The sequence below is a fragment of the Aedes albopictus genome, chromosome 2 (assembly GCF_035046485.1).
Source record: "Aedes albopictus strain Foshan chromosome 2, AalbF5, whole genome shotgun sequence".
NCBI classification, from domain to species: Eukaryota; Metazoa; Arthropoda; class Insecta; order Diptera; family Culicidae; genus Aedes; species Aedes albopictus.
Window position 1 is genome coordinate 327,545,381 of NC_085137.1, and position 27,491 is coordinate 327,572,871.

The 27,491-nt window shown below is 40.7% G+C and overlaps 2 protein-coding genes across 6 annotated transcripts in view; one reads left to right on the forward strand and one right to left on the reverse strand.

Annotated features, from left to right (window-relative positions):
- The window catches only part of LOC109399478 (transient receptor potential cation channel trpm), a 537,415-nt gene extending 533,939 nt beyond the window's left edge, over positions 1-3,476 (reverse strand). For all 5 annotated transcript variants that reach the window (XM_062852478.1, XM_062852475.1, XM_062852470.1 and 2 more), the window contains exon 1: positions 2,221-3,476. The gene's annotated coding sequence lies outside the window, so the exon portion shown is untranslated. The remainder of the gene's footprint in view (positions 1-2,220) is intronic.
- Positions 3,477-9,736: 6,260 nt separating this feature from the next.
- The window catches only part of LOC115270355 (5-formyltetrahydrofolate cyclo-ligase), a 34,073-nt gene continuing 16,318 nt past the window's right edge, over positions 9,737-27,491 (forward strand). The window contains exons 1-4 of the mRNA XM_029879870.2: positions 9,737-9,761; positions 24,744-24,859; positions 24,924-25,037; positions 25,478-25,622. Coding sequence (XP_029735730.2) covers positions 24,746-24,859; positions 24,924-25,037; positions 25,478-25,622 — 373 coding nt within the window. The 5' untranslated portion in view covers positions 9,737-9,761; positions 24,744-24,745. The remainder of the gene's footprint in view (positions 9,762-24,743; positions 24,860-24,923; positions 25,038-25,477; positions 25,623-27,491) is intronic.

The following is a 27,491-nucleotide window of genomic DNA, read 5'->3' on the forward strand; positions in this document are numbered from 1 at the left end:
GGAATTTTTTTCCAATTTCCATACAAGGTGGATGATATGAAATCGATTTTTGTTCTATTTTTGAGGAACGTCGCTCAATTCACACATCTCATTCTCCGTAATCAATGCTACGATTGAGTTGAATTTACTGTAACTCGCCTACATATGATACGTCAAATAAACGTTGAGAAAGAATTTTTAGATTGTTTTTTTCTTATCGAAAAAAATACATTTCTTCATATATTTTTGGAAATTTGGCTAAAATTTAAGGAGATCGTCCCTAAAACTCGCCAATATCTTGAATTTCATCAATCTGACGCAAAACCTGCTTTAAGGTGATCGAATGGTATTGTATTCAGCTTTTATGGAAAAAGATTTAAAATTGATTGAACAAAACGCAAGATATTTGAACTTTAGTAAATTCCATATTTTTGAAAGTTGAAAAACTCGATATTGAGCCAAAACTCAAAAACTGCTCTACTTAAAATTTTTTGAAGCATGGTTTTGAAATCAGTGCTAAATTGTGCTTCAAAAATTTTGGTCGTTGACAGATCACGACTTTCGTTTTATTTTGTAAACTAGTGTAATTAGACCCGTATTTTTTTTATTTCAACCATTGGGGTGACCAATTTTCATATAGGGTGGTCCAAAAAATTAAGGTTTTTCAAAACTAAATATTTTCAAAAAATCGTAACTTTTGAACCAGTTGACCGATTTTAAACTTCTTTTTTCTGTTTGAATATTTGCATATTTTATAGTGCTCTTTACATTTTAGCTCCTTTGACGTATTTTTCCTGAAAACTACAATTCAATAGCTTTCAAACAAAAATTGAAGTTTAAAATCGGTCAACTGGTTCAAAAGTTACAATTTAAAAAAAAAAATAGTTTTGAAAAACTGCAATTTTTTGGACCACCCTATATGAAAATTGGTCACCCTAATGACGAAATAAAAAATACGGTGTTGAAAATGCTTTTACATCCATGTGCACAACAGAACATGTGCTCGATGAACAAATTGAGATTTGAAATTATTAAAAGAAATCCACGTACTCCGGTGAGACCAAGTTGCACGACAATCGGAGATGCACTATATCGTTTATCTATGGAATGGCTGAATATGTTGATGTACAGTTAATAGAAAATAATATAATAATAATAGAAATACACTAGAACTTCAAAGGCGCTGTAGGTATTTTCCTATTTTTTATATTAATAACATTAATTATAATAATTAGTTGTTTGTAAGCGTCCATCCTGTGTTAGACACTTCTAGTACTGCTACTGACGCTGTAAGGGCGTGGCAAACTAGATGATAGTCACACGAACAGTCGCGACATTGGGTTTCTGTGGCTATTTATTCGAATGTAAAAATTGGAGCAAACGAAGACGTACATCAAAATGTGAGTACGCAAAATACGTCATTGAAAAACCTTACCACACTCGTCAATATTTTGACCAAAAGCTAGGCATTTCTGCATAGAAAAAAAAACCAAAAATTTTTGGATTTTTTTTAGAAAAACTGCGACAAATTATTTTTAAAATTTTACCAAGAAGATATTCCGAGCAACAAAAATCCTTTCTATTTTGATGTCTCTTAGACAATGTTTCAGAGAATCCTCGTAATATATCCTTAGAAGCACCCCGCAATTTAATATTTCTGGCGTTCGATTTGAATATATATATATATATAACCTATAGGTAGTATGTTTGCGGTGATTCCTATACAGATTCGACCTATTCAAATCTAGCGCCTGTATTATTTGATTCCTTACTTGGCCTAAATATTCCCCAAAATCACATAAAGATTTTTTCTAAAAAATCCCTCAATGAACTTTAAATGAATATAAGTCAAAAAAGTAGCTTTAATGTTGGAACTTGGTAATTTGCTAGAAGATCCTTCATAATGCACTGAGGTTGTTCTAAGACTACGTAATGATTGTATTTATTTTCATGAATCGTTAGTCAACTGTGTAAATTCGTACATATATCTCCATACTTTGTAAGGTACTTTCATCGTTTAATCGGATGGAAAATGTTGTAACAACAGTTGAACAATTTTGTTTACACTCGAATACCATTATATGTCCTGTTTCCATTTCAGTTGCCTGTTGATTTCATCTAAGCTTTTACATTTGCTATATTTTCACCTCACTAAAACATATCCTCCCAATGAATTAACTTGCTAGTCATTCCAACACAAATTTTGCGTTGCACTTTTCACGTCTTAATGCACCACCCTACCTTTTCATTCATTTGCCCATTTAACTTCTGAGCGCAACAAACAGCGTATACTTCTTCAGCCATGCACTAAACAGCACCAACACACATCGAACTGCGATCGACACACCGACGGTAGGCTGCGTTGTATCAGGAAGTGGGGCAGTAGCAAAACACAACACTTTTTCCTCACCCCGAGGAGACGTCGAAAAAAACCGCAGTGCAAAATTTTACCCCTCACTTTCAGCACAGAACGCAACTATTCGACCCCCGGACGTTAACCAGCTTCTGAACTTCACCAATTGAGGCTAATCTTTTCCTCTGATTGAACTTTTTTTTCTGTAGTCGACATCCACTATTCACAACTCGTCAGCTCAGTCAGTGTGGAGCTAGGTCAGTGTTCAAACCATGGGTGAACTGCAGGATTCCTGCACAGGAGCAAAACGCACAAAGGAAGGTAGTGATTTATTGCACCCCACACTACACGGCACCACCCAAACTTCCTCCCACAATAGAGCTCCAAGCAGTTAGCACACTAATAAGCGCCGTTTGACCGAGAAACGTCAATTTTCCACGTCCGACATCTATCGACGGTTCGAACAGACTGTGACTAGACCAGTCGTCGCTGCCGGACCTACCAGAAGCATTCACCCACACTCGTATACCTCGCTATATCTACTGCTACCATCGGCGAGCAGCATGGTGAAATGGCATTGCATGGGTCGCAAAATTATTGTCCCCGGTTTGGTGCGGCGCGCATGTCTGCCCAGTTCCCCGGAATTTGTTGGCAGCGGCTCCAACACACGAGCGCGTGAGACTTCGTCTTCGATCCCCCAACTGACCGATACGCCACACGTATACACGCGCAGAACGCCGAATCGTAGCACGTGGTCGGCCGAGCCACGCGAAGAAAGCGACGACGCGTAAATCTTGTTGTTGTTTACATAGCGCATAGCGGTCGCATTGATTACGAACAGCCGCGCGAAGGAAAACGTCAGAAACACGTTGTAGACGCAAATACTCTAGCAGTTTCGTACATTGCGCTGCTGCAATGTCTCGCACCACATCTATCGAGCCACGAGATAAGATTCAGAGTGGTGCGCGTATGCAGCGATGTGGGAACTACCACAATCGCACTTGATGTAGTCACACCATTCGATACGTTGGAGTTGAAAACAAGATGTGATTCATTCGAGACTAGATGCAGCAATCCAAGCTTACGATAGGCATTCGACCGGACAACTGTTAATTGAGCAGTGATGCCATGAAGAATATGAGTTATAGGTAAGCTGCGGCACTTTTTTGAACAATGCAGATTTTTTTTCCAATTATTTTTATTTTGATCACATAGAAAGAAATTAAATGAGCCTAACATATTAGGCACCCATGAACATTGTTGGTCCATCGAAGGATCGGTTAGCTTGTGACATCAGGGAAGTTATGCATTAGGACTACCCTAGTGAAATTCCAACCGACCAATGCACGTGATCATCCGTTTGAACTTTGAGCGGTGTCATCTCATCTGAATTGCAGAGTTCTGTCATTTCTAATTGAATATTGCTTACGGAATAATTCTTAACAAACACGACTTGCTGTCAGCATGTCTTCTGAACTTCCTGGAACCTTGTTGCTGAGGATTCCTGATTCAGAACCTTCCAGCGATGACGCTGAACATCAGGAGTCGAAGATTCCAATTTCTCGATGCTTGCACGTGGTTGAGGCCGGATTAGTCTCTGACGCTCACCAAGGAATAATAGCACATTGTAAACCGCCGATCCATTGCGTTCCACGATTTGGTTACCATGGGGGTATTCAGCGAACACTAAATCGTTTGACACCAGTCACGACTAGTTGCTCCATGTCGCTTGTTGAACTTGGTGCTCTGTATTTTGTTCGGAGTGACTGGAGCAGAAACCGGTAAGTATCTTGCACAATGGCAGAGTAGGCCTAACCAGTATTTCCAGAAAAAAAAAACTTCTGCTGGTGATATGATGTGGACTAAGCTTTTTTCTAGTCGTTGCGGTGTCCACAAAGCTTTCGGCTTTGAATTGTCCGTGTGAGCTTAATTCCGTTGATACAACAGGTCGCTTTTATTAGAAAATTATGTTGGTGATGAAGCGGGTGCAAAACGGTGAGTGGAGAAGGAAAACGTCCATCATAGCTCTGATCTTCACAAGTTCCTACCACATACTTCCATGGATCAAGCGATGACAAAGATTTTCACAAATAGTTGCGTGCTTAGTTGGTAGTGCAGCCTGGGCACTGTTGTCCGTTTGACTCCAGCTAGATTGAAGAGGTACGTCCCGAGCGTCTGTTCACCAAGGAGGTGCGGCTCAACGCAAACTCCAAGCGGTGGATTCCATCGCCAACACTTCATTCAAATGCCACATCTACTACAGCGGCAGCGATAAGGCAGAACGTAGATTTTGCTTCATATAGTGATCGGGAAACAGATGAAGCGAGTTATTCGGTGTTAAACGATAAGCGACCTAATCTGTGAGTTGAGGATGAGGGATAAATTCTTCAACTACAACCTGATCAGCATATATGCGCCAACGAACAATAAATGAAGGATGATTTCTATGAGAACCTTGATAAGGTCTACGTAGAGTTCCCAAAACAAGATGTCAAGATAGTCATCGGAGATGCAAATGCACGGATCGACAGAGAAAGTTTCTTTCCACCTGTCATTGGAACGGAAAGTCTTCATTCCGTTACCAACGATAAGGGGCTGTCCATAATCCACGTGGTCATTTTTTCCTGAATTACCCCGGTTCAACAGGGAGCGGTACAGAATGGTAAGAGAAGCCTAGAAACGAATCCATCGCTGTAAAAACCGTAGCAGGAAGAGAGTGTGATTATTGAAGCGCAGGAAAATATGGATAGGAACGATATGCGGAGGTTTTATACAACAGTCAATGGTGCGTGGCACAAGACTGCGTCAGTGCCCGCCGCGTACAATGACCGTGAAAGAAATTTGCTGACAGACAAAACACAATGGTGGCAGCGAGGTGATTTGTTGAATGGTAGCAGTGTAGGAGCACTCAGGAACAGGATTACCATGATGAATGACGGTCAAGCAAAGGAACCATCAACACTGGATGACTAGAGTGTGCCAATTACAGAGTGATTACCCTTTTAAATTCGGCATATAAGATATCGTTGCGTGTCTCGTTCAACAGACTGAGACCTCTTGAGGGTCAGATCCTGCTAGAAACACTGGCCATCTTAGATGTCGACTTGGCTAACGTCGGTACCAAGAGTACCTATAGCCGAAACGGAGCGGAGTCAATTATTGACGTGACCTTTTGTAGTCCTGGCCTAACAAGTAGTTCGAACTGGAGAGTAGATGATGGCTACACTCACAGCGACCACCTGGCGGTTCGCTACACAGTATCGACTACAACAACAGCAGACAGCGGATAGAAGAAGAGGCGGCTAGGCCAAGGCCAAGCCCTCGCAGGTGGAAGACATCATACTTCCACGCAGAGGTATTTAGGGAGGCGCTCCGCCGTGAGCGAAACTTAATCGGTTTAGACGGTGACGAGCTGGTAGCGGTGCTCTCACGTGCGTGTGATGCGACCATGCCTAGGCGAGTCCACCCTAGAAATGGGAGGCCACCGGCTTACTGGTGGACCGACGCGATTGCGGACCTGCGCCGCGCCTGCCTACGGGCTAGGCGGTGGATACAGCGAGCACGATCAGAGGAAGAGCGAAACGAACAGCGGGTGGTGTTCGCCGCTGCAAAAGCCGCGCTTAAGACCGAGATAAGAGCAAGCAAAAAGGCCTGCTTTGAGAGTCTCTGTCAGAGTGCCAATACGAACCCGTGGGGTGACGCCTACAGGATCGTTATGGCCAAGACTAGAGGTATGATGGCTCCTACAGAGCAAACTCGAGAGATGTTGGAGGGGATCATTGGAGGATTTTTTCCGCGTCATGATCCTAGTCCTTGGCCTCCTTTCGTAGGACAGCCGGGGACTGGGGCTGGCGATGAGGAGAGGGTCACCGATGTGGAACTTGCGGGGATACATAAGTCCCTAAGTAGGTAAGGCCCCAGGTCCGGACGGAGTTCCGAACCTGGCCTTAAAATTAGCTATTGCAGAGGCTCCCGATATGTTCAGGTCTGCTATATGCAGAAATGCCTGGACGAGGGAGTTTTCCCAGAAGCTTGGAAGAGGCAGAGCCTGGTACTATTGCCAAAGGCGGGGAAACCACCCGGAGACCCGTCGGCATATAGACCAATATGCTTGATTGACACGGCGGGGAAGGTGCTCGAAAAGATCATCCTCAACAGAATGTTGAGGTTCTCCGAGGGCGAAAATGGTCTTTCGAGCAACTAGTACGGCTTCCGGAAGGGGAGGTCCACTGTAGACGCTATCTTGTCGGTTACAAAAACCGCCGAGAAAGCACTCGAGCCTAAGAGGAGGGGAGTCCGCTTCTGCGCGGTAGTGACTCTGGATGTAAGGAATGCGTTTAATAGCGCCAGCTGGTCTGCTATTGCCGATGCGCTCTTGCGTCTGGGGATACCGTAGTACTTGTACAAGATTCTCGAAAGCTACTTTCAGAATCGCGTACTAGTTTACGACACGGAGGTGGGTCGGATGTGCTTTCACATAACCTCAGGAGTCCCGCAAGGTTCCATCCTGGGTCCGGTGTTATGGAATGTCATGTACGACGAGGTGTTGAGGTTAGAGTACCCAGTGGGAGTGGAGATTGTCGGATTTGCCGACGACATTACGCTCGAAGTCTACGGTGAAACAATCGAGGAGGTGAAGTTGACTACCGACCACTCGATCAAGGTTGTGGAGGCGTGGATGCGGTCCACTAAACTGGAGCTGGCTCACCACAAGACAGAGGTGACGGTTGTTAACAACCGGAAGTCGGAGCAGCAGACGGAGATCAGTGTAGGAGAGTGCACTATCCTGTCAAAGCGCTCCATCAAACACTTGGGCGTGATGATCGACGATAAGCTTACCTTCGGTAGCCACGTCGATTATGCCTGTAAAAGAGCCTCCACAGCTATTGCGGCACTGTCCTGGAAGCTTCTGGCTAGTGTTGCTACGTCCATACTTAGGTATGGCGAACCGGCGTGGGGCACCGTGCTTAGTACTGGATGCTACCGACGGAAGCTGGAAAGTACCTACAGGCTTATGTGCCTGAGAATTGCGAGCGCGTACCGTACCGTGTCACACGACGCTCTCTGCGTAATTACTGGTATGGTGCCTATCAGCATTCTTATCAGTGAGGACATGGAGTGCTTCAAAATGCGCGGCACAAGAAGCATACGCAGGACTGCCAGGATGGCCTCCATGGTCAAATGGCAGCGCGCGTGGGGCAGTTCCACCAAAGGAAGGTGCACCCATAGGTTGATACCGAGGGTAGATAGTTGGATTAATAGGCGCCTTGGGGAAGTTACATTTCACCTGACACAGGTCCTTACATGGTTGCTTCCGACAGTATCTAAACCGTTTCGGGCATGCGGATTCTCCCGAATGCCCAGTGTGCAATGGTTTAGAGGAAACGGCGGAACACGTTTTGTTCGTGTGCCCGCGTTTTCGCACAATGTGTGACCGCATGCTTGCCACATGCGGGGAGGACACAACTCCGGACAATTTGGTCCAGAGGATGTGTAGGGATGAGGTTAGCTGGAGCGCCGTTTCAACGGCTATCACCCATATCGTCTGGGAGCTACAGAGGAGGTGGCGCGTGGACTCGGAGAATGGCTAGTCCAGATGCAGTACAAGAGGTGGTCCAGGGGTTCGAAGTAGGCTTCGTAGGTCATACCGGTGCCCTGCGGTTAAGATTCACCCTTACAGCGATTAAGTGGCCGCGGAGAGGAAGTCCCTGGCGTCGGTCTACTGGGTTGGATCCGAGCCCGCGGTTTGAAAGGGGTCCCCAGCAAGGGTCGGGGTAGGTGGAGACCCTGCTGTCAGCAACCTTCTGGTGCATCTGATAGGGCCTGAAGGGTAGTGATACCCTTGCCTTCAGCTGGTCAGATCGGCTTGCACGTGGGCATCAGTTCTTGATGTCTGCAAAACAGTTGGGCGCGGGCGGGGTTGATCCTGCCCGCCTTCCGAGGACAAAGGGAGTGGCGAGAACCACTCGGGAAACTGGCTAAGCGCCAGCATGTTACCGTGATGGACTCTCCAGGGCGAGTCATCGATGTTCGTTGCTGCTAGGCTACGCAGCTAACCTTGAGGGTGCGATACGCGCTAGCCCCTCTCTGAAGCAATACCTATATGATATATGATATCTATAGGATCGTGATGGCTAAGACATAAGATGTAATGGTTCCTACAGAGCGTTCTCTAGAGTTGTTGGAGGAGATAAGCGAGTGGCTTTTCCTCTTCATGATCCTAGTTCTTAGTCTCCTGTCGTAGGACAACTGGGGACTGTGGCTGGCGATGAGGAGAGAGTCATCGACAGGGCACTTGCGGGGATAGCAAAGCCCCTTTCCGTAGGTAAAGTCCCAGGTCCAGACTTTATCCGGAGTTTCGAAGCTGGTCCTAAGAGTAGCTATTGTAGAGGCCCCAAGATGCTCAGCCCTGTCAGGGCCGGATCTAAGGTGGGGGCGGGGGGGGGGGGGTGCGGGCCCCGGGCCCCCACATTTTAGGGGCCCCCACAAAAACCTTTTTTGGTTGCTAACATTAGCTTTATTTTTCATATTAATCAAGTAATGTTCGAAAATAAGGAAAAACATTTTTGGTCATCTCTCCGAGGGGCCTCCACATCCGCTCGGGCCTCGGGCCCCCACAATCCTTAATCCGGGCCTGAGGCCTGTAATGCAGAAATGCTGCTCAACAAACTAGTAACTAGTAACTTTTACCGGCGTTGTTTAAAAACGAAATTTTTCGACACAGAGCCGACAGCAAACGTATCCTTAGCGCGTTAATTCTTCCCATTTATGCTTGAGTCACAATAATAGACATAATTCATGCTGAACCTTTCCACTACTAGGAAAAGTCGTTTACTTAGTACAAACATTAAGTCCCACACTTTAGGAAGAAAATGTTACAAAACTGTGGCAATTCGTTTACTAGGTGTAGGATGAGAAGGTTGGAGATGCTTCATCATGGACTTTAGGGTTCTAATAAAATTGAAGATATGTACTTAATTTTGTAATTTGATAAATTAAAAACATGCGAAAGAATTCTGCATGAATTGGTCTAGTTCTGATGGCAACTATTTCATCATTCACCTCGCCGGTTCGTAGCAACTATGTGGTGTTAATTGAGCCATATGTGTTTTTGCAAACTGCCGACAGAATAAATCAAAAAATTATACTACCACCACCATGAGCATCGCCAGTCTCCTGTACCAACACTACCGTCATCGTATCGATAGGTGACGTGCGAAACGCTATCGCTTTGTGCTACCCAGCACAGTTGATTCAAAGATAGCACACCATTCAGCAGCAGCATCACTGTTGTTGCTGGTGTTTGGTTCAATACTTTAAGTTGTTTCAACCCTGCTAGTGTTTGTAGACTGTTAGTGGTGGGATTCGAACGCAACGCCAACGGCTGCCAAGGAGTGAGTGCATAAATTTGTGCAGATATCGACAACAGGTAAGATAAACGATTCAAAACAAACAGTGGCAGTCTGCTGGGACGGACGTAGGTAGAGTCTAGAGTCACACACGCTTGCTTGTGACGATCGACCGCCAGGAAGATCTCAAAGCGAGATGGTATAAGCACTGATAAGCAGACAATAAGGTTTGAACGGCTGTCATGTTCACCGCTTTGATATCTGAGCTTGGAACGACCTGTGCCGTAATGTAAAATCACCTGGTTGTTGATCGGTTGATCAGTCATTGGTGATTATGTGACACATTCTTCTGGACAAATGTTAAGTTTATTTATCTGTGGTACACGCGTAATTAGCTAGTGAGCCATATAAACAGGTTCGCATCTCTTATCGCATGTAGGTTAATATTTGTGCAGAATCACGATCATATTCTGTTTAAACATTCAGTTTTGCAAAATAAGTCAACAAGTACAGGATTTTGCTGCAGATAGTATTTCAGTCTTAAAAGTGTAGGTATTTCATAATGTAAACATATTTGGCACAAATAATGAAGAGATAACTACACTGATTAATGTTGTCTACGAAATATTATTAGTAGTATGAACATCATCTTTTGTCCCACAGAAACTGAATAAAATTTGTTCGGTTTAGAAAAGCCGATGTATTAACGTTTGTACGGACTAAGGAAGACTGAAAAGAAAGTAAGTGAAAATTTACTAGTAGCATATTATAATTTGAGATAGTCGTTTTAACACCCGCAGTTTAAAATAATTTGCTTTCAAATAATGAAGAAATTTAGCGCTTTATGTAACTGTGAATGATTTTTTCCCTCGTCATAGTGGCTCAGAAAAAGATGCTTTATCTTCTTTTTTTTTATTAAAAAAAACACAATTGTTACATTACATACATTACACGGTCCGAATTTTTTTTTGTCCAGCTCCAAATTTCATCTTTTCTGGTTGCTCCCGACTAGAAACTCATATATTCAAGCATATATCTGAAGTTTTGACCCTCCCCCTCCTTGGAGAGGGGAGGGGCATTGATTAGAAATTTTAAAAAATCGAAAAATTCCGAGGGTTTTCGATCGCCATTTCGGCTAAATGCACGATATAAAAAAAGGAAAAGGTTGACCATGGAGATTTAGGGGTTGTGCAACTACCAACAAAATTTCACGAAGGTTCGTCAAGCCGTTCTCGAGAAACGGTGTTTTTTACGAAATGATGTTTTAAAGATTTCTTATATTGAACGCAAAGAATCCAACTACTATATGGCACAATTGCTGATTTAACCATGCTGTTTAGCATCATGGTATCTTCGAGAAAGTTTTTCACTACAATAACGTTCTGCTTTTAACCTGTTGGATAAAATGATCAATCCCCCTAAAAGTGAGATAGAAAATTTACTTTTGAATTTTTCAAGATACAAGGTTGATGTCTTCACAAGATTGGTAGAAAATGCAGTTCTGAATAACTTTATCGAAGACGCCAAATTCGTTACTCCGTTAGTTTTCAAGATACGTTACGTTTTTATTACCGACGGTCCCTTTGAAGTGGTTTTTTTCTTCAACAACTTCTTTCATTTTTGATTCCACAATTCTATTCTCACAGTCTCCAATAGGTCAATCCTTTTGACTTTCTAAAAGAGACAATTACTTGTACTTTCGCATTTGTATGAGGTAATTTGCCTATAAAGTAGTGCGGGGCAAAAATTCGCACCTTATAGTCCCCACAAAATAACTATTAAGCGGAAAAGCAATAATTTCGTTTTTCATTGCTTAAAGATTCCCTATCATGTAACCTTCAAAACATAGCACAAAATTTTACCGAGTTATATGTATAATAAATGAATAAATAAATAATGCAAGTACTTCAATGCGAACATATGCCCCATATTTGGGGAAAAAGTTCGCACGTGATAAAAGATAGTTTAATGGCACAAAGTCCATTTACTTCAAGTTATACGGCTTGGCTCTTAGTTCTTGTATACAATGTATTTATTGAATACTCCCAAATACTATAATACATTAGCTTATTTTTCGATGTACATTAGGCTGTCCCAAAAAAAAAAATCGATGTTCGAAAATTCAAGGTGCTCAACCCTTAAATGAAAGATATGCATTAGACTGGGTCAACAAAGTCAATTTTTTGGAACAAAGCTTTTTCGACTCCTTTTAGCGTCCAAAACAACTGTTCAAAATTTGGGAGTGATTGGTTGCTTCCCCGTATTCCGCATTACGATTGAAATTTGTATGGAATTTAGTATGGAAAAACGGGCTTTTTTGCATTTTTCTCTTAAATTGAAATTTTTCGTCTAAAACAATCTAACCAATGACGGTAAAGTATAGCCTAGGATATGCCGAAAAACTTTTCCGAAGACCGCAAAGTGATCTGACACTTGTGAAAAAAGTTATAAGGTACAGATTGCCCGGTGGTACTTAACATTTAACATGTAAAGGAATAACATCAATAATAAAATCTCAATTTTTGGCCTAAGTTACCAGGCGAATAACTTTTTTCACAAGTTTCAGATCACTTTGCGGTCTTCGGCAAAGTTTTTCGGCATATCCTAGGCTATACTTTAACGTCATTAGTTACATGGTAATAGACAAAAGAATTCAACTTATGAGTAAAATGCAAAAAAGTACGTTTTCCCATATTAACTTCCATACAAATTTCAATCGCAATGCGGAATACGGGGACGCATTCAATCGCTCCCAAATTTTGCACAGTTGTTTTTGACGCTAATATAGATTGAAAAAGCTTTGTTCCGGGTTGATACGTTCAAATTTAAAGTTTCTCCATACAACGTTGACCCACTCTAATATGCATATTTGAAGCATTTTTGTAGAACATTTCGATTTTCTACAAAATCATTTAGAGGTTCTGCTAGGGCGATTTTTGCAAAATGGCCTTTTTTCATGGAGTCTCAAAAAAAATTCAAATTCTGATTTTTATCAATATTTTTGTATTTTCTATGTTGGCAGAACCGTTTTTGTGCTAAAAAAGGACTATTTTTTGAGAATTGTTCATCTCAATTTGAGGAAAAAAAACATGCACGATTTTTTTTTTATTTTCAACCATGGAAAATTTATCTGGTAGTACTATTTGTATGCGTCATTTCTCTAAAAAAAATTTAAAATATCTTGTCTAGAAGCTGAGATATTACGCTTTAAGTGAATGGACAATATTTCAAATTTTTGCAAAACTTTGTATATTTGAAATATTGTATGGTCTTTGTGACACTCCAATGTTCGTATATCAATAGAAATTAGGTTCAAAAATGCGGCTTTTCTTATTGGATGGTCAAGCTAGTTTAAACATGGGTCTTTTATTCTGGGGTGATTGGCAGTAGATTCATGAAGAGCTTTTATCTGAATAACTACAACAATGACAAGTAGCAACGCATTAATTTCGATATTATGTCGTGGAACTCTCGACTATTACACCCCTTTTCTGAAGTAGCAAAAACCATTCCATGCAGAGATAACAAGTGATGAAATCAATAAAAAAATAACTAAGTTAAGTCGAGACTGATTTAAAAAAAAAAAACTTATAAAATAATAGATTATAATAGGCTTTTGAGGAAATACACGATTTTATGATTCCTAAACGTTTATTTCTTTCATGAATTGAGCTAATATTTTGACACGAATTTGCAAATATGCTGAATTTTGCATATACGAAATACAAATCGCATCTGATTACAAGCTTAGGCACAATAGGGTAACCAAAATGTGTCAAAGTGATCGGACAATGGCAGTCTTTTGATTTACACGTGTTGCAGTTCGATCAGTTTTGCACTTACACACACATGTGATCTTCTGTTTTGTATTTCTTATACGCAAAATTCCTCATCGTGTCGGTTTCGTATCAAAATTCATCAAAGAAAATATAGTTGAACCATCTCAAAGTTTGCGATTTTGTATAATTGATGTTATTCCGATTAACTATGCACCTCCTTTGCCGAGTTTCATAGCAAATTGTCCAATTTGACGATGCTCACTGAATTATCTGATTTTTTTTGTAATTTATATGCATATGCACATATTCCATTCAAATTATTTGTAATTATATTTAATTGATAAATTACACAGATATTAAGAAAAATAAATATATATTGATTCTGCTATTTATGACAATCAGTAATTCGCGTACTTCTACAAAAGCTAAATTTTGTCTATAATATTTCAAGTTCAAGTCTTCAGTAGAAATCATGACTTAACTATGTTTTTTTTTATTGATTTTATCAATATTATATAATCTCTGCATGGAATGGTCGTTCCTATTTCAGAAAAAAAGTGGCGCAGTAGTCGGAAATTCCACGACGTAATCTCGAACTAAATGCGTTGCTACCAGTAACCACGATACCCATCATATTTGTAGTTATTCAGATAAAAGCTCTTCATGAATGTACTGCCAACCAGCCCAGATTGATGATTGAATGATGCTTCTTTGAGTCTTAAAATACAACAATCAATAATGGTACGCCGCAATAGTCCATTTTACGAGCCATTTTTATGAATGAAATTTTGACCGGAGGTAGCGTCCTAACCCGTAAAAATCAATATCATCATCAAGATTGTTGTCACTTCGAAAAATGGCTCATACTCGGTTTGCGACTGCCACTCCTTATTCTTGGTAACCACAAACGCTCATTACCGTCTTACCCCGCTGGTTCGACACGTTTTAATGCGACACTTTTTAATGCGTACTCCGCTTACTCGACATATGGCGAATTAAAAAGTATTCAAATGTCACAGCGGTGTACACTGTAAATGCTAAACAGTTTGATATTGCGCTTATACTTTCACCCGCAGCACTTCCTCTTGCAGCCGCTAATTTCGGAAGTTCTGAATTGTTGCTATTCGACACCCGCGAATCTGCACAGAGACCAGCCGGAATGAACCGAGGAAGGCAACAATCGTAGAAAGAACAAGCTTTTCATTCGCACCACCGCAATATCTGTTGAAATTATGTTTCATAACAAATCTGGAAATCGAAACAGAAATAAAAATAGAGTTGCCAAGTTTCAATGAACAAGGTGGTGTAGGGTGTTTGTCGAATAAAAAGTTTACCCCGGTTATTCGACAACAGTCGGTGTCGAATTAGCGGGGTAATGCTGTAGATCACACTCAACCAAGCACTCAACCTTCTTCACCCATCTCTGAGCTCCACGCCTTCTTGTGCCAACCGGATCACTGGCGAACAACAACTTTGCAGGGTTGTTGTCCGGCATTCTTGCAACATCCTTCTAGCTTTTTTCGCCTTCTGGATGTGACGTAGAGTGCACGAACTCGTGGTACATCCTTTCCCGCAACAAACTGTTATCCTGCGCATTGTCAAAGATAAACCTTTACACGTGTCACTTGAAAACCCTATGCAGGTCCTCGAGCTTGGTCCAAATCTCGTGTCCATAAAAGAGCACCGCGTTGTTGCATCGGTCTCATAAACGTTTTGTACATGATACATTTGGTGCCAAGGGGAATCTTTTCTTACCGTTCCCAAGTAACCATTAAGCTGTAAAAATGACATCAAGTAGGTTCTATAGTCAGATGAAGAACATGGTTAAGGGACTATCCATTATCCACCTGGTCAGAGAATTCAAACATAGAATCTTCGTCTCAATTGATGCGCAGTGTTAATCTGGATGGCCGCGGGGGTGGTGTTCAGGAAAGTGCCGAAAAAATAACTACCCGGTATATATCATATACCACCGTGGAAAAAACTTGGAGCAGCCATTCAGATTTAACTGCTGAACATGGCCTATACATACCAGAAACGCCAAATACAGTCGCATAGAACAACCAAAATCTACCTAGAATAAAATCGCGATAATGTATATTTCTTCAAATTTTAGAGATTGTGTTGGAGATTCTTCTTTAGCGTCCTTAAAGAAATCCTGTAGATATTTCTAAAGGATTTCCAGAAGGAAAGGAATTTTAATAATTACTTCTATAGATTTTTTCATCAATTCCATCAGGTAAATTTACAACAGGTTCTGTAATGTTTCTAAACATAATTCCTGTTTTTTCTTCCAAGGAACTTCTCAAGGATTCGGCTGGCATTTTTTCCAGGACTATTCCAGTAGTCCTTCCAGAAAATTTAACTGGAATTCCTTCAGGATTCCCTTTAAGTTACTTCGAGTAATTCTTTCAAGGATCATTCCAAGGTTTGACAGCGAAGCTCCTGAAAAGTTGCTGGACAGTTTCCTTCGAGGTTTCCAACATAATTTCTGCAAGGATTCCTCCAATAATTCATTCAGGAATTTCTCCTAAGAATCTTCCAGAAATATTTCCAACGGTTATTTTCTGAAGTTCCTTCAACATTTCCTTTCGGAACTTCAGACGAATTCTTTGGCAGACATCCATATGAAATTTATGAAGAAATTCCAGACAGTAATCGTGGTAGCACTCTGGAAAGAATTCCGGCACTAACTCCGGACGGAATTCCTAGTGGAATTCAAGATGGAATTTCTGGAAGAGCCCCAGTTGGAGTTCCTGAAGAAACTCCTGGACGGAGTTCTTCGAGGAACTCCAGGCGTAGTTTCTTAATTCCGGGCAGACTTTTCGAAGGATCTCCAGACGGAATCCCCGAAGACACTTCGGGCAGAATCTCCACAGAAACCCTGGAAAGAATTTCCGAACGAAATGCAGACATTCCAAAGGAACTCCATCCGGAATTCCCTAAGCAACTCCGTCCGAAATTCCCTAAGCAACTCTGACATTCTGTAGCAATTCCGATGAGGGATTCCTGGGGGAACTCTGGAAGGAAGTCCTGAAAATACTCTGAAAGAAACTCCGAATAGGATTCCAGTATGGTCTCCAGATCCAGAAGAATTTCTTGGAAGCATACTGGAAGAAATTTACGAAAGAATTCCAGGAAGACTTCGTACAGGAACTGCAGACGGAATTGCTGGAGAAACTTCGGACTGGATTTTGAAGGAACTCTAGAAAAAAATATTAGAAGCACTTTGGAAGAAAATGCTGGAGGAAATTCAGAGAGAATTTGTGGAGGAGCTCCTGGTGGGAATGCCTGCCCGGAAGGAACTCCGGACGGTATTTGTGAAGGATCTCTGAAATCAGGTTTTGGAAAAACTGCCGAAGAAAGTCATGAAGAAATTCCTGGAGGAACTCCGGATAGAATTTGTGGAGAAACTCCGGGTGGAAGTCCTAGAGGATATCCGGGCAGTATTTCGAAGAAACTCCAAGCGTAGGAACTACGAACGGATTTTCTGGAAAAACTCTGAAAAGATGTTTTGGAAGCACTTTTGAAGAAATTTATGCAAGAAATTCGAAGAGAATAATTCCTGAAGGAATTTTGAAAAGAAGTTTTGGGAAGACCTCGGAACAAATTCTTGGAGAGAATTGAGGCCAAATTCCTGGAGGAAGTTTTGGGAGCACTCCGGAAGCAATTGCTGCAAAAACTTCGGATGGAATTTCTCCGGGACTCCGGACGCAATTCTGGACGGTAATTCTGAAGGAACTCTGAACTGAATTCCTGGAGAAACTTCGGACGGTTTTTTGGAGAATATAGAGATGGAAGTTTTGGTAGCATTTTCCTGGAAAAACTCCGATGAGAGTTCCTTGAGGAACTGCGGCGGAGAATTTCTGAAAGAACTATGAAAAGAATTTTTTAATCACTTCTGGAAAATTCCTGGAGGACTTCGGGACAAAACTCCTGGAGAAGATCCAGATGAAGCTCCGGACGGAATTTCTAAAGCAACTCTAGACGGAACTACTGGAGGAACTCCGGACGAACACCAGAAGAATCTTCGAGTTGAATTCGTGAAGGAAACCCGGAAAAAAAATCCGGAAAAATTCTGTACGAAATTCCCGAAGGAAATCCAGACGGAATTCCCGAAGAAATTTCGAGAGGAATTTCTGAAGGAATTTCAGATGGATTTCCGGAGAAATTCCGGATGGAATTTTCGGTGAAAAACCGGATGGAATTCCTGGAATAGCTGCGTACGGAATTCTTGAAGGAACTCTGCACGGAATTCTCGAATAAACTGCTGATAGAATTGGATAAGGAACTTTAGACAGAATCCCTGGAAAAATAATGGACGGATATCCTGGCGGAACTCCGGACGGCATTGCCGGAGGAAATTCGGACAGGATTTCTGGAGCAACTCTGAAAGGAAGTTTGAGAGGCACTCCCCAACACTTTTTTTAGGAACTCGGTAAAGGATTTCTGTTTGAACTTTGGATGATATTTCAAGATGAATCCCGGACGGATTTCTTGGAAGAACTGCGTATGGAATTCTCTAAGGAGCTTCGAGACCGAATTTCTATAGCAATTCCGGATGGAATTCTTCCAGGAACTCCTGGAGGAGCAATAACTGCGTACGGTATTCCTGAAGAAGTCCTCTGTGATCATTGCAGGAATCCCTGGAGGAAACCTTGTAGGAAGTGCAGAAGGTATCATTGAAGGAATTTCTAGATGAATTGCTGGAAGAATCCTTGAAGGAATTGTTGGAAGATTTCCTAGAGAAATTGTAGAAATTGTAGAAATTCCAGGAGGAATTATTGATGGAATTATTGATGGAATTCCTGAAGGAATCCCTAGATTAGTTGAGCATGAGCATGAACATAGATGACCGCACAATTCGTAGTTTCTACACCGTGATTGACCAGGGCAATCGAAATTGCACAGGGAACCAATGAATAGGGCTTGGGACTAGCTTACTATTCTCAATGTACACAGTTCGAGAGCTCTCAACTTGAATAGGGTCAATAACGGCGCCGGTCACGTCCTTACGGTCATCGAGGATGGGAGGGAATGTTAGTAAGACAAACGTTGTTATAAAGACCGCGAATCGCTGCATCTCCACGTTTGTCTCAGGAAGGATTTTTTGTTAGTAGGGTAAGGTACATTGTCAGTGCGAGAGTCGCCTATGGTTGGTGATATGATTTGACAATGGATCAATATACACATACCGCCGTTAACAACAGTCCACTTTTCGACGCAAAAACTAGCCAAAAAGGAAATGCTATCGCGCGTCTCCATTCCACTAGGGAGCAGAAACCTTTAGTCTATTCCACGCAGAAATACACTGAATGCGACTCACTTGTCGACGCCCGGATTTTTTCTCGACTGGCGTGCCCGAACTAACACTTTTCACTCTTTTGTGTAAATGCAAAAAATGAAAGAAAATATTTATTATCAACTAAAAGTGTATTGGGAACTAGCGCCGACGGGAAGCGAAAAGTTCGAAACCGAATCCGCCGTCGAAATGCTCACTTCGGAATAGAAAAAGAAAAAAAAATCGAACCACCGAAGCAAACGCACGCGACACTGGCACCCGCACCAAATCTTATCACCTACCGAATAGAAAATTAAATAGAAAAAGAATCGAATCACCGAAGCAAAAGCGCGCAACACCGGCACACAGACGAAATCCCATTACGCACTCCTTGAAGGAATCCTCAGATGAGTTCTGATATATTTTATTCCTTGATAAATTACTGTTTAAGGACTGCTTTCGGAAAACCTGGAGGAATTTTTGGAAAATTTTCTGGAGGAATCCTTGAAGGAATTCTTAAAGGATTCATTCGAAAATTTCTGTGGATATCTCTGGAGGAATATCTGGAAAAATCTTTGTAGGTCTTTCTGAAGGATTGATGATGGGATTCCTGGAATAATTTTTGGAAAAAAAAATATGGAAAAAACACTTTGGAGGAAGTCCTGATGGAATCCTTGGGGGATTCCTGGAGGAATCGTTGGAGGAATTCTTGGAGGAATCCTTAGATGAACTCCTGGAGGAATCTTTGTAGGAATTCATGGGAAAATCTGTGCTAAAAATCCCGGAGGAATCCTTGAAGGATTCTCTGAAGAAACTCTTGAAGGAATTCAAGTAGAATCCTTGGGAAAATTCATGGAGGAATTATTGGAGAGTTTCTGAAGAATTATCTACTAGAGAGAATTCTTGGACGAATCCTAGAGGAATCCATGGAAACGTTCTATACTGGGTTTTGCTTTTGCGGGCTTTACCAAGATTTTTGTCTATTCTCGGCCTTTCTTTTTTAGATATTCCAGCGTAGTAAAAATAGTGTCGTTCCCTGGTCACATTTGATTTCTGGGTAAGCACGCGAGCACACTTTCACATTTTCGGAAGTGACTGCTTTCGGCTTTAAGACATTGGGTCGAAGGTACGTTCGGTCGAAAGTACATTTGGTCGAAAGTTTATTTTAAGATAACCTATCTCACGACAAAAAGTACGTTCGTTCGAACGGACGTTTGGTCGTATAGCAATTTAATCGCAGTTAATAATATTGAACATTAAATAAGAAATATTCCATTCAATGGAGTTTATTATTGTTATTTATATGGTAACTTGTTTGCCAGGTGTAGTTTTCGGTGTTGTTAAAGTAGTTTATCTTCCATCGAAGATTTCATTGCGTTTTTGTTTACTTACTTTTTCATCACAGACTTCTCCTTCTTTATAACATATGCTGTTTTTTCACGTTTATTTACATCACGTTTATTTACATCATTGCGTTTTCCTGTACCTGTGGTGAATTTTTCATCAGAAATTTCTTCTTGTTTTGAATACAAGCAGTCCTTCCGTTCTGTATTTGGATGTTGCAGCTGCAATTTTCTTTTTTTGACTATATTGAGGTGAAGCTGGTGACTCGTCTTCTGATATTCTTCCTTCTTTTAAAGATAGGCTGTTCTTTCATGCAATGTTGCATTTGAACTGACCGCGAGTCAAAAATGAATAAAACGGGTTCAGGTTCTTAAACGAATTAGCAGTAGCCATTGAGCTTGTGTGTCAGAGGTTTTTGTAGCTGAAGAAGAATCTTCAGATCCCAACTTGGCTCTGCATACTCATATGCTTTCGTATGATTTCATATGATATGTCATGCGAATAAACCGGTCCGGTCACCCAAAGCTCTTGAAATGTATTCTTCTTACATGATAATATACATTGTTGAGCTTAGATGTAACAAAGTGTGATTTTTTTGTTAGTTATGACTGCTTAATGGTCTCCAATTAGCCTAGTAGTTAAGGCTATGGATCGCCAATCTGAAGACGGCGGGTTCGATTCCCGTTCCGGTCGGGAAAATTTTCTCGACTCCCTGGACATAGTGTATGATTGTACTTGCCTCACAATATGCAAATTCAAGCAATGGCATGCAAAGGAACCAACTTCAATTAATAACTATGTAAGTGCTCAAAGAACACTAAATAGAAGCGAGGCAGGCCAAGTCCCGGTGGGGACATAGAGCCATGAGAAAGAAGAAGAAAGCTGTTTGAGAATCCTTCTCTAAAATGACCAACTAATGGACTGATGGCAAGACTGGTCGGGGTTTTTATTGAGAAAATTTTATGATTTTTGAAAGTTATTGTAACTGATCCAGGAATCCGTAATACCCTTTGTGCGCTGAAACTGCAGGGGGTCTAATAGGTAAAAAGAGGCAATAATCGTAAATATAAGATGTTTCTGAATTGCAATTAAAATATGGGTTTATTCGGAGCAGACAAATAAACACGAAATAATTTCAAAAATGAAGTGAAGACACTTACAACTTTGTGAACTTTTAACCGATTTATATGTTTTGTTTTTGCTTTGCTGTTAAGATTGTAGATTTTTAAGATTTTCTTTAACAAACTTGAAGGAAATGTGTTATGTGGTATTCTTAATTTTCCTTTATCTTTTTACTCAAAAATAGGGCACTACAACTTGTCATCTGGATTTCGAAGTTTTTAACATGCTTTCGAAGATATTTTATAGTAAAAACATGTTTTGAATGAACTACATCATTTGAAAATCGTTTCAACATTGTAGCACAAGACTTTTCTATACAGGGGATAGACAAAATGGTCGGAACAGGCAAATTTTTCACTTTGCAAATAGTTGTAACTTTTTGAAAAGTGCATCAACAAATCTAAAATGTTTACTGTAAGTTGATCAACTAGTTGTATATCGAAGGTCTGAATTCGGTCTATTCTACATGAAGTTAGAAAGATTCTAGAAAAAGTTATAATTATCCGATTGCCAACTTTGAACTGTTATATCTCCTGATCCAATGAACCAAATGCAATGAAATTTTGAGCGTTTATGACTCATATCTTTGAAAAAAAGTTTGACTAAACTTGAAATTATTAATAAATAGGAAAAAAAGGTAACAGTATTTTAATTTATTTTATGATTTGGTAAATTGGTCTAATTTTAATATGTTTCCCATTACTTTTACAATTCATTGCCGGTTATTTCGTAACTTCCTTTATAAACATATTTATATCCAATCAGACATATTTCAAATAAACTATAATTAACAACTCCAAGCGCAACATTTTTTTTGTCTCAAGAGCTAACTTATGTGTCTCTGATAGATTTTGGGCCGCTGAATCCGAATCCGGGCTCAGATTTGCTCTAGCACGTCACAATTTTGAGCTATACCTCAATTTATAGAGCAAAATATGCGATTTTGGGCTTTTTTGACTGCAAGCCATTAAGCATGGAAATATTTTTTTTAACCAATCAAAGGATAAATTGGTCAATTAACATCTAAATTAACGCTTCATGCAAAATATTTCGTTTTACCAAATCAAATTTGATAGATTTAAGCATTTTATGTCAGTATGTAAACTTGCATGCATCTTTTGAAGGGTGACTTGTATGGGAAATATCGTACCTAACATAAATCGCTTAAAACTATCAAATACGATTTGGTAAAACAAAACAATGAGTCGTTAATTTAGATGTTAATTGACCAATTTATCCTTTGATTGGTTAAAAAAAATATTTCCATGCTTAATGGCTTGCAGTCAAAAAAGCCCAAAATCACATATTTTGAACTAAAAATCGAGGTATAGCACAAAATGGTGACGTGCTAGAGCAAATCTGAGCCCGGATTCGGATTCAGCGGCCCAAAATTTGTCAGAGACACATAAGTTTGCTCTTGAGACAGACCAAAAGTTAATTTTTGTTACGCTGTAATTTCAAACCATATGCATTCACAACAAGAAACAGCAAAATACTAAACACCTGCGCACAGACAAACAGACGTAACACCTTGAACGATTTTCATGGAAATCCATCGCCCAGCTCACACTACCATCACCTGGTGGAAAAGTTGCACGAATCACTGCGTTGTGCAATATCGTCAACAGAAGGCGCTAATGTGAAACGTCAAACGCATAGAAAAACGATGCGCGCGCCTCTGGTTGTGAATGCCACAACTATGAAAATTTAAAATGTACGTTAAAAGCGTGGTCGATGGAAATTTTACAAGTGTTACGTCTGTTCGTCTGTGACCTGCGCATCTAATGTTTTGGTTGACTCACGTGACAATAACGAACGGGCAATCGATTATGCTGCGATACTCCATGATAATAGTCTGTGTAGAAATGCCTTCCAAAGTGGCAAGGTTGTGATCAGCTGCAGAAAAAAAAACATGTCCGAAGGATCAAAATTAATTTACTCGAAACTTTGTGGAACGGACCTGGTGTGATGGTTAAAGCTCGTGACTATCACACCGAGGACTTAGGATCGAAACCCATTCCCGACAAACTCGCAAAATGTGAATTCTTCCTCCGGAAAGGAAGTAAAGCGTGAGTCCCGAGATGAACTAGCCTAGGGCTAAAAATCTCGTTAATACAGATAAAAAAAGCCGGAAATTCTCCTGGCTTGTCTTGGATTTGCAATTTGGAGCAATTGCTCCAGTGATACCTTCGGAAATTCCTATGAAGACTCCTCATGAAGTTCTACCAGCGCTTCCCTGAGGAATAGAATGATTGCTGTTTACATTTTTTTAATTGCTCTCAGTTGGCGCCAGCAGTGAAAATTCCATGCAAGAATTTCTGTAGCATCTAGTTTCCAGCGCTGACAGCCCGGTGGCGACACCATCACTTGTATTCAAATGCATCGTCTGTGCTACTCTCGGTTATCAACTTTCTCAAATTCTCACCTCTAGCTCACGGAAGCATGGTAGTTAAGAACTGTCAAATCGTATGGAAAAATCGTGAAAAACGTTAATTGTTAGAAAACGGGATAGTTTTGTGAAAAGTTAGCGAATAGAAATCAAGAATTATTTGAAAAGGCAACGTTTTGTGTTTACTTCATGTTCCGAAACAGTTTCTTCACCGAGAAAATTTCATTTTACTACCACACAAAAAAGAGCCATCTGTGATATTTTTAGCTTGGAATGTCGATCTATTCCTCCAGGACTTCCTTCAGAAATTCTTTCACCAATGCATTCGGCAATTCCTTATATAAAGCGATGTTGAAATTTTCGATAATTTGGTGTTATATCAGAAAAATAATATGAACGCTATAATTTTCTTCGGTTTTAACAATTTCAGGTTATGTCAAAAGTTTTTCAAAGCTAATCATATAAGTCATGAATGCTCAAAATTGCATTGTATTTGGTTCATTTAATCCGAAGATATAACAAAGATGGTTATCGGATAATAACGACTTGTTCTAGAACCTTTATCTTCATGTAGAATAACCCAAACTATTCCAAATTTGGACCATCGATACTCAACCAGTTGATCAACTTACAGTAAAAATTTTAGATTGTTTGATGCTTTTGAAGAAGTTAAAGCTATTTGACCATTTTTTGAAAAGTGAAAATTTTGCCAGTCCCGATCATTTTGTCTATCCTCTGTATATACCGTCAGTGTACCAGTAGCCGCTCGTGTTCCAGTAGCCGCTCTCCGTCTTGAAAATGATGTTTATTGGCATAAATATGTATGATTGTCTTCATCCGTGTAAAATTCGGCACGCATATTTTGAACATCCGTGGAAAAAAGATTGTATTTTTGCAGGGAACTTTGTTTTCTACGCTCGTGAGCGGCTATTGGAACATGAGCGGCTACTGGTACACTGAGGGTAATTCACGAACAATCCACAACATATGAGTTTTTTTGCTCAATTGTGATTGTTTTTGATTATATCCAAATTAAGTGCTTTGAATTGAAAAATAATGGTGCACAGTATGTAAGGGAAAATGTTCCTGGCTTTTAATTAGTGAGGATGAATTTTAAATAATTGCCTGTGTATTTCGCTTTTCTCAGCTATGGGTAAACTACAAAATCCTGCAAAAGTGGCGTTGAGACAGCAGCTGAAAACAGTTATGAGCAATATGAGTAGCACCTCTCGGGTAGCCCAATCAAAGGCAATTGCGAATAAGGTAGTAAGATAATATTAAATAACACAAAAAACCGGTAATTTAATAAAGATATTTCCCAACGTAGGTTCAACAGCTGCCATTCTACCACAACAGTCAAAGGATTTGCATCTACTTGAGCACCGAACGAGAAGTCAACACAGTCCCCTTGCTGCAGGACATGTTTCACAAAAGCAAAGAAGTAAGTCTAATTATAATATTCTGAGTTATGCCACCAGCTAGAAATCATACTGATTATTCAAATCAATCACTATTAACGCGTCCTCGAAAGTCTTCTCGACGACATTTATCATCACTAACAGAAGGCAAAATGACGGCATCCTGTTTGGCCATGAAATCATTCATCATTGGCCTTCGTCCTTGGCTTCTTCCACCCTCTTTGGACCAGCCAGCATTGCACTCAAAGGCATCACTTCGATTAAGACATTCTCCGCACTCTACGTGCCGAGCATGAAAAATCTATGAAATACTCCTTGCTCTATTTCCCCAAGCGTAGCTTGCCATCCAGACTGATCCATTTGTGCACAATTTTTGCCATTATTAATATCATTTTTCCTCTGCTCAGAGAAATTTCCCGACCATCTTATAACTTTCATACTTTTCTCGTTTCTCCTATCGCAGGTTTTCGTTCCAACGTACAACCGCACCGCAATGAAAATGGTGAAAATCGACGATATGGTCGATTACGATAGACTTCCGACGACCAGCTGGAATATCAAACAGCCGAACTTCGGCGACACCAGTCGGGAGGATTGTCTAGCAACAGGTGTGTGTCGATTGAAATTAGTTTGGCGTGGGATTGGAATAGAAATATATTAAATTCTTCCGCTGGCTGTTGGGATAAGCTTGAATTTTCTGAATGGTTTGCCTGTATAAGGGACACTCAGAATTGATTATAATTAAATTCTTCATAACTCCAAGCTTACCTCAAAACCTAGATGAGCTTAATCCTTCAATTTCGAAGGTATATACTATGCAGTCTATCGTATATAATGCACACCACAACTTGTACAGTGCAAAGCTTTCTTGAATATGTGTATTCCGCCTGCTAGTTAGGCAACACATTTTTCGACTTCATTGGAAGCTACCTTCTTTTTTTTCATTCTATATGATTCGTTGTTCCGTGCACCCGTCTGAAATGTGCGCCGTCTTATATGAAGTGGAGAGTAGAAAATTATCGAGTAAATGAAGGTAAAAACTACGTTGATACAATCTTATGCTTACTCATTCTTATTGAAACGCACAATATCATAATCTCGTAAGGTGTATTAACTCAAAAAACAAGATCAAAACTCTTAGATATTTTTACCTAACTGAAAGCAGTATTGGCCAAATAATTAAACCACCTAACTTATCATTATCAACTATTTCGTCAATCATATGTTTTGAAAGACTGCAGAACGGTGAGTCGATAAGGAGAGCATCCAACATAGTTCTGATCCTCACAAGTTCATACCTCATGCTTCCATGGCTCAATCGATGACAAAGGCCGTCAACTAAGAGTTGTGTGCTTGGCTGGTAGTGCAGCCTGGACAATGTTGTCCTTCTGACTTCAGCTAAATTGAGTAGGTACGTCCCGAGCATCTGTTCACCAAGGGATGCGGCTCAAACAGCGTCTATTCTGGCATCCAGCGGCTGAGTATTAAATGCTGTATCACGTCAGCTTACCTAAGGAGGCAGCCCCTTCAGCGCGATGTAGACAGTTCAGCCTGGGTAAGGTAGCCTGCTGAAACACCAAGAAAAGCAACAGTAGAGCAAACGATTCGAAAGTCAGATCTTCGAATGTAAGAACTTTCAATGAACCCGCACGTGTTGGGCTCCTGTCTCGTGAGGTGCAGAATGGCAGCGGTAATGTGGCAGCTATCCAAGAGATACGCTGGTCCAAAACTAGAGAAAGCGAATTCCAAGCGGTGGATCCTATCGCCAACACTTCACTCAAGTAGGTACCACACACATCTACTACAGCGGCGGTGATAAGGCAGAACGTGGAGTTGGTGTCATAGCGATAGGGAAACTGATGAAGCGTGTCATTCGGTGGAAGCCGAAAAGCGACCGAATCTATGTTTTGAGGATGAGGGGCGAATTCTTCAACAACAGCCTGTCATTAAAGATGAGTTCTATAAGAGTGCCCAAAATGCCTAAATAGTCATCGGAGATGTAAATGCGCAGATCGGCAGAGAAAGTTTCTTTTGAACTGTCGCACGTAAGAATATCCGAAAACACGCCTGGCGACACCCGAGTGATAAAACTTGCTCCCGGATAGACTTCATGCTGGCCAACGGGCGACATTTTTCGGACGTCATAGATGTGAGGTCCGACAGAGGCTCGAAAATTGACTCGGATCGTTATACTGTAGCCACAAAAACCCGGGCGCGTTCTTCCAGCGTCACGAGTTCAAACAATAACAAAACGATGCGTTTCAATGCCCAATGCTTGTCAGCCGGTGGGGTTGCCGAACAGTGCCGAACGCTAATTAGCGACGTCTACGTTGTAACGTTTTGACGTTTTTCATCTTTTTAAGTAAAATAAAGTTTGAATTCAGTTCGATAAATTTGGATAAATATGTTTTTTTTTCGATATTTTAGATTTTTGATTCATAGTTATTGCTATTTTAGTTAATTTGTAGCTTTTAACG